The sequence below is a fragment of the Festucalex cinctus genome, chromosome 10 (genome assembly GCF_051991245.1).
Source record: "Festucalex cinctus isolate MCC-2025b chromosome 10, RoL_Fcin_1.0, whole genome shotgun sequence".
Classification (NCBI taxonomy): domain Eukaryota; kingdom Metazoa; phylum Chordata; class Actinopteri; order Syngnathiformes; family Syngnathidae; genus Festucalex; species Festucalex cinctus.
The window spans coordinates 29,715,229-29,733,092 of record NC_135420.1 but is presented as its reverse complement, the minus strand read 5'-3'; the positions used below and the strand labels follow the sequence as shown (position 1 = coordinate 29,733,092).

General features: G+C 51.0%; 2 protein-coding genes across 4 annotated transcripts; one reads left to right on the top strand and one right to left on the bottom strand.

The window, feature by feature from the left end:
- Positions 1-306: 306 nt before the first annotated feature.
- On the bottom strand, positions 307-17,484 carry apc2 (APC regulator of WNT signaling pathway 2). Its single transcript, XM_077533826.1, has 14 exons — positions 16,879-17,484; positions 14,922-15,091; positions 14,740-14,830; positions 13,945-14,245; positions 12,338-12,446; positions 12,015-12,128; positions 11,873-11,947; positions 8,530-8,619; positions 8,066-8,444; positions 7,509-7,607; positions 7,295-7,434; positions 6,954-7,148; positions 6,661-6,875; positions 307-6,576 (listed from the first exon to the last, which is right to left on the bottom strand). The coding sequence occupies exons 2-14, from the start codon at positions 15,060-15,062 to the stop codon at positions 1,158-1,160; spliced, it is 7,368 nt and encodes a 2,455-aa protein (XP_077389952.1). The 5' UTR covers positions 15,063-15,091; positions 16,879-17,484; the 3' UTR covers positions 307-1,157.
- Positions 8,693-16,453, top strand: LOC144026816 (uncharacterized). 3 transcript variants are annotated; one of them, XM_077533834.1, is made up of 7 exons: positions 8,693-10,084; positions 10,237-10,339; positions 10,402-10,582; positions 10,652-11,719; positions 13,820-14,496; positions 14,709-14,957; positions 15,986-16,453. In XM_077533834.1, exons 1-4 carry the CDS (start codon positions 9,472-9,474, stop codon positions 11,087-11,089), a joined length of 1,335 nt encoding a protein of 444 aa, XP_077389960.1. In that variant the 5' UTR covers positions 8,693-9,471; the 3' UTR covers positions 11,090-11,719; positions 13,820-14,496; positions 14,709-14,957; positions 15,986-16,453. The 3 variants fall into 3 exon arrangements, with proteins under 3 accessions (XP_077389960.1, XP_077389958.1, XP_077389959.1); XM_077533832.1 differs by having other exon boundaries at positions 10,402-11,719; positions 13,820-14,132; XM_077533833.1 differs by lacking the exons at positions 13,820-14,496; positions 14,709-14,957; positions 15,986-16,453 and having other exon boundaries at positions 10,402-12,479.
- Positions 17,485-17,864: the final 380 nt, after the last annotated feature.

Here is a 17,864-nt window from a genome sequence, read left to right as displayed (position 1 = left end):
CAGTTGGTGACGTTAATTTTGGTCAACAGCAGAGGGCGATATTGCTCAACATGGGAGCCCTCTGAGATGGATGGAACTTGATCAATGAAAATATTCAATTGTCGTCTCATCATTTCCACGATCGGGTTATTAATCCAAACGTCGTGTTGATGGTGACACATAGAATGTTTTCTTGAAATAACGAAACACATCTGGGAACTTTGAAATTGTGAGCAAAATGCGTAAAATGGCTCCTTTTGGTCAAAAAACAAAACAAAACGCAAGTCAACAGTCCTTTCTGCATCCAGTAATCATAAATACTTGATGTACGCTCATGAGTTTTTATTAGGTGAATGCATGACACATAATGCCTATTTCACACACATGACAACTTTTGAAGTCCAGTTCTCGTTTAGGTGGCGTGTTGACGTGGTCTACTTGCCACAACATGGCTGACTGACACGCTTTCTTTCATCTTGTCAAGCAAAAAGAAAAAGAAACCAAAATCAAGTCGTTGAACTGAAAAGAAAGAAAGAGGCCAGTCGCTACATGCGGGTTAGCTTGCTGCTAATGCTACCAGACGAGAGGAAGCCACTTGGCAAGAGAGACGTGAATGCGAATGTTTGGCAAACGTGAGCAGCTTGTACGAGGAAGACATTTCCTTCACGAAAGCTCATCACGCCAATTGTACGCACAAGCACTTGAGTCCATTCGCATCCCCTTCGCATGGTCATCAGCACATTGTCTTGTATATCATGATTATTCTTATTCTTATTATTATTGACAAACCTGATGAGGAACACATCAACTCCCGACTAATCAAAGGCTAATGTGACACTGATGCTTTTTGCGCAAATACTAAATCTTTGTGTATTAGCAGTTAGCTTGTAGCATGTTTGTTTGTTGTTGAGAAGAGGTGGACGCATTTGGCCCCACCCCCTCAAAGGTTTTTGCATACTGTACCGCGTTCTTCTGCAATGTACTTGCAACATTTCTAATGAGACACAATTATTCTACAAATAGAAAAACAAGTACAAAATGTTGATTGACTAAAAGCCCCAGGTTGCCCCGCCCCCTCCAGTAGCATGGAGACGGTTCAAGCTGGGTTGCGGTGGACTGTACAAGCAAAAGATGTGAAGTCAGGTCCAGGATTCTCCTCAACGTCTTTGATCAAACATTTACGACTGACTTTTGCTTTCAGTCTTGTGGTCGTCCTCCTGCACGGCCGCCATGGGACTGGGGACGTAGTTGAACGGGGAAACTCTGGCCGCCTTGCTCGGAGATCCGTGGCGGAAATGAACGGCCCCGCCCACGTGTCCGTCCGATTTCCCGGCAGAGGCGTTGCCTTCCAAGTCTCCGTCGTGAGTGTTTCCTCCTGTGTTGGCACCAAACTTCCTGAGGAGCCCTCGTCCTGCCGCCGCGTCGTCCAGGATGGCTGCCGTTGAGTCCGGGTCGGGAGAGGTGCCGGAGTTGATCTTGCCGCTGGAGAAATCATCCGTCTGAACCGTAGCGTCGCTCACGCTGCGCGAGGCCAGGAGGATGGTCGGCAGCTTCCCCGGAAGAGCCAGCGGTGGCTTTGCGCCGTCGGGCGAAGGCGCCAGAGGTAACGCGTTGGCCGGCAGGGTGCTTTTCAAGATCTGAGGCACGTCTTCATCCCTGATCCTCCTCCAGGTGACCCTGTCGTTCACACGGGACCTCTGACTTTTCTTCTTTGTGTCATCCTCGCTTTTGGCTCGTCCGCTAGAGTCGGAGGATGACGAGCGGAGGGACGAGCGACTGGTCACTCGGCTCAGGATGTTTATACTCGGAGATGAAGCGTGCCGTTTAAATGTTTCCATGTCCTGTTGTTGTTGTTGTTGTCTCGCTCCCCAAACTCTGCCCGGAGCTTTTCGTTGAGCTGCCCTGTTGGGGCTTTCGGAGCTGGTTCTCCTGGGTGGACGTCTTTCTGACAGGTCCCGTTGTCTGGAGGTCACCCTGGAGGTGCTTGTGGCCTGTTTGTCAACTGCCGGCTGAGCTCTCTGGACTTGTCCTGTACTTTTCCCTGGCATCTTCCTCGGGAGCTGGGCGGCCGCCTTCAGCTCCTGGCAGCGGGATGAGCAAAGGAAGACTGCCGAAGGCCCCGGAACCGCCCGGTGGGGGGAACCATTCCGCGATCGAGACATGTGGACACGTGGCGCGCAGTCACGTTTTAGTCCACTCTTTGAGTCCTTGATGAATGTCAGCTGTCTCAAGAATCCATTTGAGTCTGACTCGCTGTTAATAGAATGGGCTGATGTCATCCTGACCAGATCAGACCGCTTAGCGGGAAGGACTCGTTTCCCGCTGACCGGATTTGGTCTACCTGTAGCCTGATTGGTGACCAGAGGTGACAGAGGTCTGGCCGGCCTCACAGAATTCTGCATAAAAGGGATTCTGACTGGCGACTTCTGGGTTTTGGGTGGTGGTGTTTTTTCAACTTTGTTAACAACAGGAGAGCGTCCCATTCTTTCAGGGGGACTACGAGCTGGTGGGCTACTTGACGGCGTGCCATTCTTTTTCTGGATCGGCCTGCTCATTGTCTGAGTTGGCGATGCAAGCTTGTTCTGAGAATGTTTGGATGGTGTAGAACTTTGTGATGATCCGGAAGAAGAACTCTTTGGTATCCTTGGAGGCGGAGTCGAGCTCCTTTTTGGCAAATGCAGCTCCATGTCCTGAGGTCTTCCTAATCGGTGAAGGCTCTTGGATCTGTGCTGAGCCAGCTCGGGGTTCTTTGGAGCATCGCCTTTGGCGGATACTTTTCTGGGTGGAGGTATTTGGGACGGAGCCGTCTCTTTTATGGGAGTGTAGATGACGGTTCTGCCTCTGAAAACCACTGGTAAGTTGGGCACTGGCTTGCGCTGTGCAAAGTCCAGAGGTTTGTTGGCCTTTTTGTCTTTTGCAAATTTCTTCTCTTTGGGGGTAAAGCTGGAAGTCGACATAAAGGACAAAACAGATTCACTTTCTTCAGAGGAGACTTCTTGAGACTTGGCTGCCTGAAGTCCAGTCACGACAGCATTTGCCCCTTCTTGAATGGCCCTCCACTCCACACTGTTCAGGTCTGAGTCTTCATCCCACGCCGGGTCATCGCTATCCTCATCCATGTTCCAGACCTCTGAGGCCTTCTGCACTTGTTTTTTCCTGGCGGCCATCTTCCGTCTCTGTTTGGGCATTGCCGAAGTTATGCACTTCTGGAGGAGGTCGTCCTCCGAGTCCATGCTGACAGAACTGGGAGAGCTTTGCTCGTCAAACTGGCTGCGGACGCTCAAGGGCTTGGCTTGCTGCATTGTATTCAGGCTTTTGTTGTGTCTGTTCTTGTACCAAATCTGCTGCGCTTTGGATGTATGATCCTCAAAGTCCGCGTCACTGAGGGAACTCAGCGAGGAGCTGAGGGAGTAACAGGCCGGGGCGTCATCCTTCATCAAGTTCTGCTTGAGCCTGTGGAAACCTCTGGGCTTTGCTTGAGTCCTGCCAATGTTGGTCATGCTTCTTGACAGAGAATTCCTGCTGGCTTCCCTCACGTGGTTTCTGCCGACAAGTTTGGTTTGGTCCTGGCACAAATGGTTGGACTCCACTAAAGAAGGCGACATTTGCGCCGCGTTCCTCTTTTGGTTCACGCTACTTTCCGGCCTGTGCTTTATAATGGGAAGTTGCGGCTTCCCAGCAGCACCCTGGCATTTCATCTTCTTGGTTTGGCTGGGAGAATGCTCGCGATTCCTCTGGCTGGCCACTCTGTCAGCCACTTCCTTGCTCTGCATCAGAACCTTCTGAGTGGGAATGACATGCTTGCTCGTACGGCCGGCGGGAATCACGGGCGGGTAACTCATCTTGTTTGGTTTGTGGAAGTGGGAGAAGATCCTCAAGTCTTCGATCCTCTTCGCCTCCTCATCAAGGAGTCCTTGCTTGGAGAGGGGCCGAGCCGGGGAGTCCTTCACCGGGTACTGAAGAGTTTCGTCACTCAGTGAAGTTGTGCTGGAGAAGTTGACCGGAGTCCCGTCGGCCGAGTCGGCGACGGATGAATCATCAAACTTGACGTCCTTTTGCGGGATGACGATTCTCCTCCCAGGGTACAGCTGCGTTTTGCCATTTGGGAGCATCATGTAAACGGGAAGATGCAAAGCTTTTGGGGAACTGAGAAAATGAGGAGGAATGTTGGTCATCAAGGAAGGTCTGACCTTCCTGAATTTGGACGGCATTGCTGAATTGATGCATTCCTTCAGGATCTCGATGTCGTCGTCAGAGTTGCCTTCGCTGCATCTCTCGCCGGGGCGGAGACCCTGGTCGTCTTGGTCCTGGACAGCCGGGTTCTTGCCGCTTTGCTGGAGGAGCGGCGTCAGTTTCAGCTCCACGTCTTTCTCAATGTAGTGCTCATGAAGAGGCAAAGCGCTCAGGCTGGATGCACAGGAGAAATTCTCTGTGGGCTTTTCCACGGTGAAGTAGATCATTGTGTCCAATTCGGGAGGAAGGTTAAACCTGTCTTTGGAGTCGCTGACCTCCATCAACTTCCGCAGACTGTTTTCCCACTGACCCGCCGCCGAACCTCCCGTCTGCGCTTCTCCGCCATTGGACTCCACGCAACAAGGGGTCTTGCTTCGACTGGGAGGCATGGTTTGCCCGGGGCTGTCTGGAAGATCGCTGGGGCTGATGGTTCCATCGATCATCTCGCTGCAGGGATCGCTTTGGATGGAGCTCGCAATGGACGGTGACTCGAAACTGCCCAGGGAACTGACTGAACTGCAGCGACTCATGACCAGAGGAGTCTCGTGGATGTAGTTCTCAGAGGAACTGGACGGTGATCTGTCTTCGAGTGCTGTTGGTGAGGAGCCCCGAAGGAAGACCTTCTCCCTTTTGATCGGACACGGAATTGTGATGGGATGGGTCTCTTGGCTAGGGAAGGTTTTGGAGTCGGTCATGAGCAGCTGGCTGTCACTCAGATCCTCTAAGGTCTCATCCTCCTCGGCCCTCTGGACATCCTCTCCATCGTCCACTTCAAGGATTTCAAGTGAGGAGTCACTCTCCAGCTCGTTGTCACTTTGTGCATCCAGCGCTCCCTCCCCAGACGACAAGGAGGACAAGGAGCTGCACCGAGAAAAGCAGATTGGCGTGTTTTCCACCGAGTATTTCTGGACCGTCTCCATGGTGCCGATGGTTGGACTCCTGCTGGATGCCATTGGAGAAAACTTGGTCATGCTGCCTCCGGTCATGGCAGTGGGCACCCACGCTTGCCTCCTCATGGCTTCAGCGGCCTGAACGTTGATCGACGTCTTTGCGACACCAAATTTTGCAACGCTCTGAATGAGCGGAACCTGCTGATATGAAGGAGAAAGTTTGATGGAGGCCATGCTGACGTCGGAAGAGACTTTTGTGGACACGCTCGCAGGAGTTTGCACCGGCGGGTCCTGGTTCTTTTCTGCATCCGAGTTGAGGAGTTCCAAAGCAATTTTGTCTTTGTTATCCACGGAATCCCTCTCAGGAACTTCTTGCCGGGCAGTCTGACTCAAGAGAGCAGGTTGCACATCGTGATGGTCTGGGTGAGCCACCTTCAGGTCCAGCTGGTCGGGTCGTTTTTGGAGGATCCGAGCTTTTGGAGCGGGTCGCACCGGGTCTTTGCTGCCACAGTCGCCGTCGCTGGTGCTGCCGCTGTTCAAGCTGTCGGTGGATACGCTTGCGTGAGTGCTTTTCAGGCGCAGCAAGGCGTGGGCCCTGCTGAGGCGTTCTCGATGGGCCAAGCTGCTCGTGTCTGACAGGCGGCAGGGGGAGCACGACTTGGCGCGACTCTCGTTGAGCTCGTTCAATCCATAAGGCCAGTCTGCCAGGTGGTCTTCAGAGCTGAGGCTGAAGCTGTCTTCGGAGGAAGTGTGCATGGTGATGTCCTCCACGAGTCTGTCAATCTTTGCAACCGTGTTGGTGATCTTCTTCGCCAGCTTCTCAGCAGCGGCGGACACGACGTCATCAGATGCCGGTTGTCTCCGGTCCATCTGAGGCGGGTCCACGTCACACTCGGGCTCACTGTCCTGCTTACGGTTCTGTAGCAAGTTGGAGTTGCTGAGGTACGTGGACAGCATGGAGAACGTTCCAGTGTCCAGACTGCAGGAGACGTTGGGGGCCTCTTCGTCATCGAAACAGCCGGAATCGGACGCGTAATCCTTGGCCAGACTTTCAATGTGGCGCAGTTGCTTGTTGAAGCTCAAGTGCTTGGGACTCCGCTTGTCCAGCGTGTCAAAAGTCTCAGCCAGGTGTTTGGCATCCAGCTCGGCCTCCAACGCCCTCTGCTTCCTCATGTAAAGCGAAGGCACGCAGGATCCCGGCGAGAGCACCGAAGCGTCCTTGTACTTTGGGGGTCGATTGGTCAGCAGGTTCCTCAGAGCTGCGGCGCTGCCCATAGCGATCATCTTGTGTTTGGAGTGGATCAGATTGCGTAATGTGCTCACTGCACCCAAGTCCCAAAGCAGCTCCTGGTCCTTTGGGCTTCGGGCCGACAGGTTCCAAAGTGTTCCGCAAGCGTTGCCGACGATGGTCAAGCTGTGCGAGCGCAGGTGTTGCAGCAGAGTCTGGAGGCAGTTGTGCTCTCGCAGGACTTGCCTGAAAGAAAGAAAGGACATTCTGAGCCCAGACCTTCCCCCACACCGGCAAGATGTTCAGGACAACAGGAGCCGAGGTACACACCGGTAGTCTTCTCGTGAGGCCACCAGACTGGACACATTTCTCAGGATCCCGCCGCCGCTCTCGATGATGGCGAGCGAGTTGGTCTGGCAGCGGTATGTCAGCGTGCTAACCAGAAAGCCCAGCGCGCCGTCCACCGCGCACACCGCCTCCTTGTTGTCCAAGCTGTGAGCCGACAGATTCCACAGGGCACTCAGCAGGCTCTTCAAAGTGGATTCCTGGTTAAACGGGGAACCAGATGTTGTCAAAAGCGTTCCCGTGTGACGTCCGTCCGTCCGTCGCGGGCGGGTCCTCACCTTGGTGGCCTGCAGGGCGCACGTCATCAGGGCAGACACGCAGCCGATGTCCCTCAAGACTCGCTTGCTGCTGATGTCGGCCCGCCAGGACAAGTTCCTCAAAATGCTGGAGACCACTTGGTGGAGCTCCTCGCTGTCTGAGCCCAACTGGGCCACCAGAGCTTGCAGGCAACTCTTCCGGGAGCACAGAGTGGCCTGCGGGAGAGATGAAGAACTGATGACCACGTGTCAGGAACAGGAAACAATCACATCAATCATCGCATGTTACTAAAATGCCGGCCTTAGCTTTAGCTTTCTTGAGGACGCATGTGGGCTAGGTGCTGTGTAGCCCCGCCCCTTACCTTGTTGACCACATCTCCAAAGGTGAGGTTGGTCAAGGCCATGCCAGCGTAGCGCCGCAGCGCCATGTTGATGGGGTCGTTCTGCATGCCGTACATTTGCTGGTCCAAGTGGATCAGATCCGCCACCACCTGCAGGCCACCTGTAGGGCGGGCGGCGCAGGTGCTCTCATCAGCTGATCCGCAACATTTGTCTTCATTTGACACTTTCACCCACCTAATTCGTTCATTGCGCGGCGGAACTCTTCTTCGAAGGAAAGCTTCATGATGGCGCACGTGGCCTGACAGATCTGAGGGTCTACGGGTTCGGGGATATCTGACAAGCATAAGAAAAACTCAGCTGCTTGTCTAGCACAGTTTCTTTTAAAAGATGAAAAAAAAAATCCGACGACCCACTGAAATATAACTAAAAGTGCATCATGATAACAATTTTGTATATATATTTGTATATGTATATATATCAAAAGTTTGGGATTGTTGTTCTTGTCACATGTCGTTAGCGTAGGCCGATATTTGTCGTAAAAAAGAAAAGAAAAAGACTTTTTGGACCAATTCATTAAAATTTCCAAGGCACACCTCACGATCTCTCAAGGCTCACTGGTTGGGAATCGGCGATCTAATGGATTCGACTTAACGCTGGTCTCGTCAAGAAGGTCCCTCTTCAAGAATGTAACGGACAACCGGACCGTTTGTGGTTTGGGTCTCGTACGGACTTACTGTCAATCGTCTGCGCTTCCTTCATGAGGAAGTCCGATGGTGGTGAACGTCACTCACCGGTGATTCTGCTTGGACCGGGACAGGTCTCGGTGTGGGTCTCCATCCAGTCCCAGCCGCTGTCGCAGTAAGTCCGAAGCTGCTCCAGCATGTGCAGAACCCTCATCTCCCGGCGGGCCTGGCCCTCGTCCTGCTGGCAGTAAATGATGTTGTGCAGGGCGGCGCCGGCTCGGGATTTGGCCTGCCGGCTGCAGCACGCCTCCGCCGGCACGCCTCCGCCGGCTTCTTCGTGGAGGATCTGGACCAGCAGGGGAACGCAGCCGGACTTCCTCATGGCCAGGCAGCTGTCCTGCGAGCTGGACAGGGCCAGCAGGGTCCGGGACATCTCCTCCTTGTCCCTGTTGGCCAGCATGGACAGCAGCCAGAAGACCATCTCCACCTGCCACGTTCACAAGTAGTCAGTCAGTCGCTCAGCACTTCCTGTCACCTGACGTGAGCGCTCGCCGGAAGAGCCGATTGGTTACCTTGCTGCCTCCGTCTGCCGCCGTGTCCGCGCCTGCCGACGACGTGTTGCTCTCCGCTTCTCCGGCGGGAGGCTTCTCGGCGCCCAGCAGCTGCGCACACGCACACAATACAGGACGATGACTTCCATGTTCTGATTGGCGTGCATTCGTTTATTTGCTTGGCTTGTGTGTCTGCGTGTTTCAGCATCAGGCAAGTGGACAGGCAGACATTTTGGATGGGAAGCGCCAAACGAGCGTTTCACTGGGGGAGGCGCGTTGTCTTTTTTTTTTTTTTTGTTTGTTTTGTTTTTCTGGTCGGAGAGCGGCCAAGCCGACAACAGACGACAGCAAAAGGGGACGTGAGCGACGCTAACGAAGACGCCGACTCGTTAGCATTCTGCAAGAAGAGCGGCCGAGGCTGGCGGCCAACAGCCTCGGCCTGCTGACGGCCAGTCAAAGGCCAGCTGGTCTCCATGGCAACCAGTCGCAATTCCAAGACTGCAGCGTGTACACGCGTGTTTTTCCAGGTTTAACTACCATTGTGGGGACAGGCTTGAAATTGTGGTTTAAGACCTCTTTTTGGGGGTCAAGACTTGATTTGAGAGTTTTGGTTTGAATTGGGTTATGGTTGAGGTTCGGCTAAGAAATGGGGCTTGGCAGTCATTTTGGATGGTTGAGGTTAGGGAAAGGCATCATGTCAATGAGAAGTCCTCACGATGATACAAAGACAAACGTGTGTGTGTCTTTGTTTTTGCTACATTGTGTGTTTTTTTCCAGGTTTAACTACCATTGCAGGAACCAACTTGAAATTGCGAGGACATTTCGGTGGTCCCCACAAGGCGTTGTTTTTGTTTTGAGGGTCAAGACTTGTTTTCAGAGTTTTGGTTTGAATTGGGTTATGGTTGAGGTTAGGCTAAGGAATTGGGTGAGCCAATCATGTTTCTTGGTTGAGGCATTGTGCCAATGAGAAGTCCCCACGATGATACAAAGACAACCGTGTGTGTGCGTGTGCTGTCTGCAGTGAGAAATGAAGGCAAACAAGTGGAACCGGAATGCCGCTTGAGAAGAAGTGAAAGTGTTAGAATGCGGATGCCAGGCCGTCGGAGCACCTTCAACATAAAACGCGTTTTGTCGCCATTTTTTGCAGCCAGCGGTGAGGTTTTCGTTTTCTTCCTGCCCAGCAGCGTCGCGATGAGTCTGGCCGAGTCGGCGACGGGCGACCACGAGGAAGCGCAAAGACAAGAAGCGTCCGAGCAGGCTGTGCGGTCCGGGACGCTTCCCGAGCAAAACGGAACCTCCGCTCCCACTCTTCGCATCTTCAGCCAGGACCTGAAGAACCTCAAGAAGGACTTACTGAAGGCCTTGAAGGACTCCAGGCCCGCCCAAGAGCACACAAACGCTCTCACTCTATTGAGAGACGACTTGACGCAGTTGAAGGAGGACGTGTCGGCTGTCTTCATGACAACGGACAGGAGGGATGATGAGGACACGGCAATGTTGCAGGAGGCAACATTGCCATCAGTTGCTGATTCTCAACAAACGCCGCACACAGCGAGGAGGAGGGGCTTGTGCACAGGCAAGTGGCGGACATCATTGAAATCATCTTTCAAGGCTCCCTACCGCTTGAGGAGGCGCACCTGTGGCTAAAGCCAAACAGTGGCAGGGTTTTTCCGTTTCTGGACCTGAATTAGACACCTTTGTGTGCTAACTGTCTTTGATGGTCTGTAGGGGGCCGTCAAGAGCACCAGGAAGGACGCGAAGAAGAAGAAGAAGAAGCGGCAGCAGCGGACATTTTGTCGTTTCGGACAGACGTCAAGAAGGACGACGTCGGGTGAGCGCGGAGCAAAGGAACTTGCAAATGCGTTTGACTGACGCAAGGTGGATGTTTGACAGGAAGGAAATGGGCGGAGCAAAGGACACTTCCTGGTCCAGTCCAGTGGCCTGCTATCTAACGTTGGACCCCGACACGGCCAATAGCGAGCTGCGGCTGAGCGAGGGCAACAGGAAGTCCAGTCGCGCATGGTCATCACTGCGAGGAGGCCAGAATCCGCAGCGCTTCCTGTCCTGTCCTCAGGTTTCTGTCCCTTCCTCGGTCTTTTCCTCAACTTCCTCTCCTATCTTCAGCTTCCTGCCCTGTCCTCAGGTTCTGTGCCGCCAGGGTCTGCTAGGTGCAGCGTACTGGGAGGTCCTGTGGGGCGGAGGTGCAGACGTGGGCGTGGCCTACGGTGACATAGCGCGCGACGGCAACGTCGCCGACTGCCTCCTGGGACTCAACCGGCGCTCGTGGAGCCTGGAATGTTCGGAGCGCGCGTATGCGGCGAACCACGACAACCGGACGGTGGCACGGCGCATGCCGCGACCCTTCACCCACAGGGTGGGCGTGCACCTGGACTGGGCCGCCGGCTCCTTGTCCTTCTACTGCGTGTCCCGCGACGCCATGACGCTCATCCACACCTTCCACGCCACCTTCACCGAGCCCCTCTACCCCGCCTTCTGGCTCTGGGCTTACAACGCCTCCGTCACGCTCTGCAGCCTGACGCGGGGATGGGAAAGCAGACTCGGGATCAGCTGCTCACGCTAAAGACAAACACGGCTCGTACCTGCATCCTACAAATTCAACATTTACGGACCACACCTTCGACTTGTCACACTCGGACGCGAGGAGGACGTCAAGACAATATCTGATTAGCTGTAGGTCGCTAATATTAATGTTGTGCTCAAAACCAGAACTCACCAAGTGCAAGACCTTTGGGAGTCAAGACCCAGCCAGTGAAGACCAAGACAAGTCAAGAACAAAACCCTCAAAAAAAAAAAAAAAAAAAACTTCATTTGACAGTCGTCTTTTTTTCCAAACAAAATATGCAAACATCTCAAGTATGACATTTTATTTTTAAATCAAAATAAATAAATTAATCCAAATCCATGAACGAAGAGTTAAAGATGAGCTTGGTTTTAGAATTTTGTGACCGAAAGGTGCATGTGGGCTTTTGTAATCATGAAACGGCGACTCAAAAGCCTGTGGACTTAAGAAGCAGAGTCAGGAACGAAGACTGCTTTACTTTCAGTGGCAACATGTGGACTTGTGAGACCCTGTCGTGGTTTTTGTCCCAAAAGACAAGTGAATTGTCATTGTCGCAATCTTGGACCGCATCAAAGTTTTGCTTATGGGGGCTGTTCTCCTCCGGTCGTGATGGAGAATCCAAAATCCAAGGTACCAGGACTTGCATTTGACTCACTGAGTCTTCCTGTTGTGGTGATGTTGACGCGCTCGCTCGGTCCCAAGTTCTCATCGGCTAGTACCCGTGTTACGATTCCAAGTACGCACCTTAAGAAAAGTCCAAGTTCACGTCCGACGACTCCATACCTGAAGTTGGCTCTCTTGACTCCCTTGGGTCTCCTGCAGTTCTTTCTCCAGCTGCTCCAGGCGAGCCACGCGCATCTGCGAACGTCCGTCCGTTGCGTGTTTAGAACCGAGCAGGTTTGCACGCCTGCGACGTTTTGCTCACCTGAGTGCGACGTATCATCTCCTCGCTGCTCCCGAAGCGTTCCTCCATCACGCAGCGCACCTGCTGAACTTCGAACTCCAGCTGCTGGCGGATCAAGTCCATCTGCAGCGAAAACTGCAGCAAACGCAACACGTACATCACACACCCGACACGCGTCCACTCGTCAGGTCCTCATGTTGACACGCATTTGTGGGGGATCCAAAGTCTCAAGCGAGACCCAGACGGACGATTGATTATGTTTGTTGAGTCGGCGGCGGGCGCGACACAGGACGAGCGTCCCGTCACGAGGGATGACTTGCTGACGTGACGTGACGTGCGCTTACCGTGTCGATGCGAGGCAGGTGTGCGAGTTTCTGCGATAGCGCCTCCAGCTGGCTGAAGTACCAGCAGCGCTCTCGCTCCTCGCGGTCAATTTCTCCCAAAAGTTGATTCCTGCGGTGGGACGAGAGTTAAAAAAAATCAAAATCGATATCTGACCAGCAATCTGATCACAAAATGGAGCAATCGATTTCAACAACTTGTTTATTTACTGTATAGTTGACCGATTGGCATCGGCCTGGCCCACCTATTGCCAACATTGGTGTACAATTGACACCTATTCAACTGCAGTGTTCAACTACTGTGTTGAAAATCTGCCTGTTTGGTATAAGCTGAGAAAGACGTCAACCCGTTTGCTTGAATTTCATCTTTTGTGGACGCCATTGATCAATCGATTGGCAAATGATGGCATTCCAACCGATCCAGCGATTTTTGCATACAAATTCGAACTATCTGCCGATCCCATCCAGCTGATCGGCTGTGCGCGATTCTAGACGAGAGCACCGCTAGTTGCAGTTAGCATTAGCAGCGACAAATGTACACCTTCTCGCTGACATCACTGCTTAGCTCTCGCTCCGCCTCCCGGAGGTCGAGCCCCCCTTGTAGAGAGCTTGATTCCCGCCAAACGTTTTTGTTAAAAGGTGGGAAATACGTCGTATTGCAAAAAAATGTCCCGAGTAGGATACTACAAGACTGCGACTCATTGAAATTGAAAGCAGTCGTTTGGAGACGCCGGCTACAAAAAACTGGAATGCAAAGTGGAAGTGGAAGCTTCAGGTATTTTGTTTTGGCTTGAAACAGAACGTCCATCACTACTTTCGTGCTGTCAATTGTCATTCGTCAAATGGTTTGTGTCCGGATGTACTCGTCTTGCCGTATATGGAAGCCTTGGCGCTAACATAGCATGCTAGCTGCTAACAAACAGACCGCACGTTTGATAACGGCTGATTGTGCGCACGTTTGTCTTTCTTCGTCTCAAGGTTATTTTAGTGAGCTAACGGGAAAGAAAAAACTCAACCTAAAATTCAAAAAACAATTTCGTTCAGGAGATAAAATAACGAAAATGCTTTTGAAAAATCAAAAGCTAACTGAAAGTACATTTTCTGTTTACAAAATGCGAGTAAAATGTCCTTGGTTTTAGTCTTTAGTAATTGAACGCTTGGGGATGATTTGAAATGTGATTTGAAGTCCATTTATTTGGATATGAACCGGAATGCGGATGTTTTCAAGTGAGTCACACACAAGTGATGTCATCTCCAAGCAGCCAATAGGAAAGCACCAAAACATGACGTCGCTCCCATGCTGTCAAGTAATACACATTGAAAAACATTGATGAAAGAACTAACAGAAACACCCTGAAAACAAATGAAAACTAACATGACAAAACAAAACTCACAACGCAATCCCAAACGATGATAAACCTGCTTGGTCTTAATGGGAAATCAAATCTGTAAGTCCATTTTTTTTCTTTCCGTTTGTCATTGGAGGATTGACAAAAGTCGAGCAACGCGGGCAAGACCCGCCGGCTTTTTCTGTTGGCAGCCATCTTGGCAGCAGGCATCAGCGAGGACGCGTCATTTCCAAAAAGAAAGCAAGAAATGCTCCGGCTCACCTTTCCTTGTAGAGTTCGTCCATGTGATGGTCGCTGAGGCGTCCGTCGGCGCCGCTGTAGACGGCCGTTTTGGGCGGGGCCCCGTCCAGGAATTGATGCGGCGACATGATGGCGGAAACGTCGCCGCAGGACGGCGGTCGGCCCGGAGACGAGGAGGAGGGGTGGCAGGAGAGCGGGGGCGGAGTCAGGTGCTCCTCCCGCTCCGCCGGGCCCGCTTGATTGTCCGCCAGCAGACGCAACGGATGACCTTGCTGACCTTGATGCTTCAGCTCGTAGTAGTTGGTCAGGTCCATGTGCAACTCTGAAACACGTTAGCTATTAGCGTTAGCATTGAACAGTCAGCCCGCCCGATTGCAGATGAGGAAGAATTATTTTATTTTTTATTTTTGAACACTCCAGGCAGGCAAGTCTGCCGAGATTTGCGCACCTCTCTTATTTATATATATATATATATGTATATAATAAAAGTAAGCTGATGAGTCTTCTTTGCCTGAAGACTTGCGTCCATTTCCCCGCCACTCATAGGAGGTGCTCCCCCTAATGGCTCACCAAGTAATTGCTCAATAAGTCATGAACAATGGAGCCATTATAGTGGCTGTATATTAACTACAAATATTGCCATACTTGCATAGACATATTGATGATCTATCAAGCGACAAAGTATCATGATTTATAACGATATCAATACACTTCTAATATGAATATATGTATTTATAGCCAATGGCAGGGTTACTATTATTATTATTATTATTTTATTTTTTTAGTGGACAATAGACACGTGGTGAGACGTGAAACCTTTGAGTTGGTGGAGCACGTCGCTGCGTCCCGACGAGGCCAAAGTTCCCGCCTCCTGCTCCAGTTTACACTGCAGCTGCTTCAGCACTTCCTGTGTGGCGGAAACAACAACAACAACAACAACATGATGGACGGCTCTCGTCAAATGCATCCGCGAGGTCGCAGCGGTCAAGACGAACGACCTTCATGCTGAAAGTCTCCGTCTCCAGCTTGCAAAGGTGGTTGGAGTTGTCCTCTAGCTCCCTCCTCAGGTGGGAGTTCTCCTTGCGCAGCGCCGCCACCTGGTGGGCCAGCTGGTCGTAGGACGCCACCGCGTTGGCCATGGTCGCGCTGGGGCGGAGGGCGGCGCCCCCTGCGGGAGACGCGGGGAGGAGTCACCTGGTTATACTCGTGTCTCACATCAAAAAAAATGGGCCTGTCAAATTTTTACGCCAAACAAGTTTTGCCGACTTTTTCAACATTTGCATCAAACAGTTGCCAAGAAGCAGAAATAATTTCCTCGACCAAAAATGTTTGTCGTATTTTTCGCCACGGAAATGTTTTTTCAGACGGAAATGAAAGGAAAACTAAAATAGAAGCCATTTATTGAGACGATAACGGTAACTAAAGTTGACAATTTGGTCAATGACTAAAACGAAAAGGAAAACGGGGATGAAAATTGACACGATCCAATCAGAAGGAATTAAAACGTGGTTGGAAAAAAGAACCTCTCAGTGCAGCTGCAAAATTCAACTCAAGCAATTATGCACCTTATTTATTTATTTATTAGCTGAAAACAAAGTTTAGAAGACAACATTGTATAAAAGAAACACACTGGAGGTGAGGATGAAATTGAGGTTCATGTCAAAAAATCCAAACTGTTCCTTTAATTGTGCAACTTGTTGCTAGTTGCAGTCCTGCATGGTTCTCCAATCCAAATGAAGTCAAACTCATTTGTTGACTTCAGCTCGGCGCATGTGGAGGCGGAGTCTCAGGTTTGTGGCAAAACAAAATCGAAGGTGATCAATGACAAAAGTGATTTTTGTTATGAAACGCAGCAGCGGACGGAAACGTCGATAATCGCGCGTGGAGGGGGGTTGCTGAGGGTGCGGTCGCTACGGAAACGTCGACATGGCGACACAAAGTGGCGGGCGACTTGCTAGCAACAAGCAACTTACTGTTGTTCATCATCATCTTTATGTTTGTATCAAAATATGAACAGTGTCCATGACTAACTCCACCCATCCCCCTCTCTCCTCCCCCTCAGACTGTCTGGCTACCATGGCAACTGCATCCGCAGGCAGAGGGATGGATATGATGCGCTGTGTGTCGTTAGCCTCGAAGGCTAGCTCATCCTAGCATGGAAAAGGTGGCGACATCATGCTAACGCCATGCTAGTTAGCTCGGTGAAGACAGACAACTGAGCAAAGGTGCTAATGCGCCCTCCTGAGACTGTCTGGTTACCATGGTAACCGGAGGCGAGGACAGGACATGAGCCTAGCCTAGCTTAGCATTAGCATTGATTAGCATATAGAGAATCGGAATCATGTAACATGTTCCCTTGGTAATTAGCAGTTAGCCTAGCCTATGCTAGCACAGATTAGCAGGTAAAGATTTGGCTAGCTTCCAATCAAAAGAAATCATGCTGGCAATATGCTAATAAGCAGAAAAACAAGCAAAGACCAGAAAATAAAAGCGTGCCTCGTACGTTCGTAAGCCACGCCTTCTCTTTCTCTCGCTCTGCTGCTGGGCGTTTTTGTTTCATTATATGTTGTGAATGATGAATAATAGGGCTAATGTTATGCTGAATTGGAAATCGTCCTTGAAAGCTTCAATTCAAGAACAAAATGTCAAATCATTGTCATCATTATGCATCCGGAGATGCAAAATGTAGGTCATGTTGGAGGTTAGCTGCCATGGCAGCAATTAAGTTCATGCGCAACGCAGCGCGAATTTGCTCCGAGATGATGATGTCCGTTGCTCATCCTTTCTTTGTCCAGCCTCCATTTTCTCGCATGCACCTGCCTTCACCGCCGCTCGTCATCCTGCCTCCATCTTGCCCCCCACCACCACCACCACCATCGCCAAACATGCAGACGTGCAAAATGAGACGGAGAGCAAAACAAAAACAGAAGCCGAAAGGCAAAAAGCGCGTCTGACCTTGAGATGTTGTCCTTGTGCTCGTCTGTCAACAACACGACCAGCAGGAAAAGAGGAAGCAAAGAAAAGACAAATGAAACGACGACGACGATGAAGATGATGCGGGGAACGCCAAGAAGGGGCGGGGGGATGTGGTGATGATGATGATGATGATGGGGATGAAGGCTCTCCAGTTTAACCCGGGCTAGAACGGATGCAAAGTGAAATATTTCATCAGTGAGAGCGCACACATAAAAAGCTTTTTCTCTTCTCCTTTTTCAGCTTCGTTTCGCCGGAAAGTGCCGAAGATGCCCGAACCGAGAGGCGAGCAGGGAGGGACGTTCTGCGCTTGCGCGTCGATTTTCATACGCTTCATCTTTTCCAAATGGGACGTTTCACAATAACTTGACAAATGTTCGACTTATTTTTGCTGTATTTATTTTTTATTTCATTTCGATGGGTGATTTTATTTTGAAAAGGAGGGTTTCATATTAGTTTCTTCGTCTTGGTCTTTCGTGGAGGCACAAAATACTTCCGGTGTCTGTTGTTTTGATTGACCCTCAATTGAGAGTCGAGTGATTTGAATGAACAACAGGTGAACATTTTTATCGTCTCAATCCCAATACAAGCCGTCTCGTCCTTCTCAGCCCTCGCTCAATGTTTGGTCGCGAGCCCTTTCTCCCTCCCTACATTCTCCCTACTCCAATCACGACCACTCGGCAACACAGCCGGAAGTAATGGCCACACCAGGAAACAACAAAACGCAGGAGACACATAACTGGAAAGATATTCCTATTGATTGAATGTCATATGAAGCAAGTGGCACCTAAAGGGGTCGCTGTAGTTCTTCAACCAAATCAGGGTTAAACGATTTCAGGTGGGTGTGGTGAAAAAGGCCAGATTGAGTGAAGTACTCGAACGTTGCTGCTCACCGAGTGAAACTTTTGCTCATTGTTTTTTTTAAGACTTAGTTTTAATCATTTTTTGTATGTCAGCAGAACTGGCGT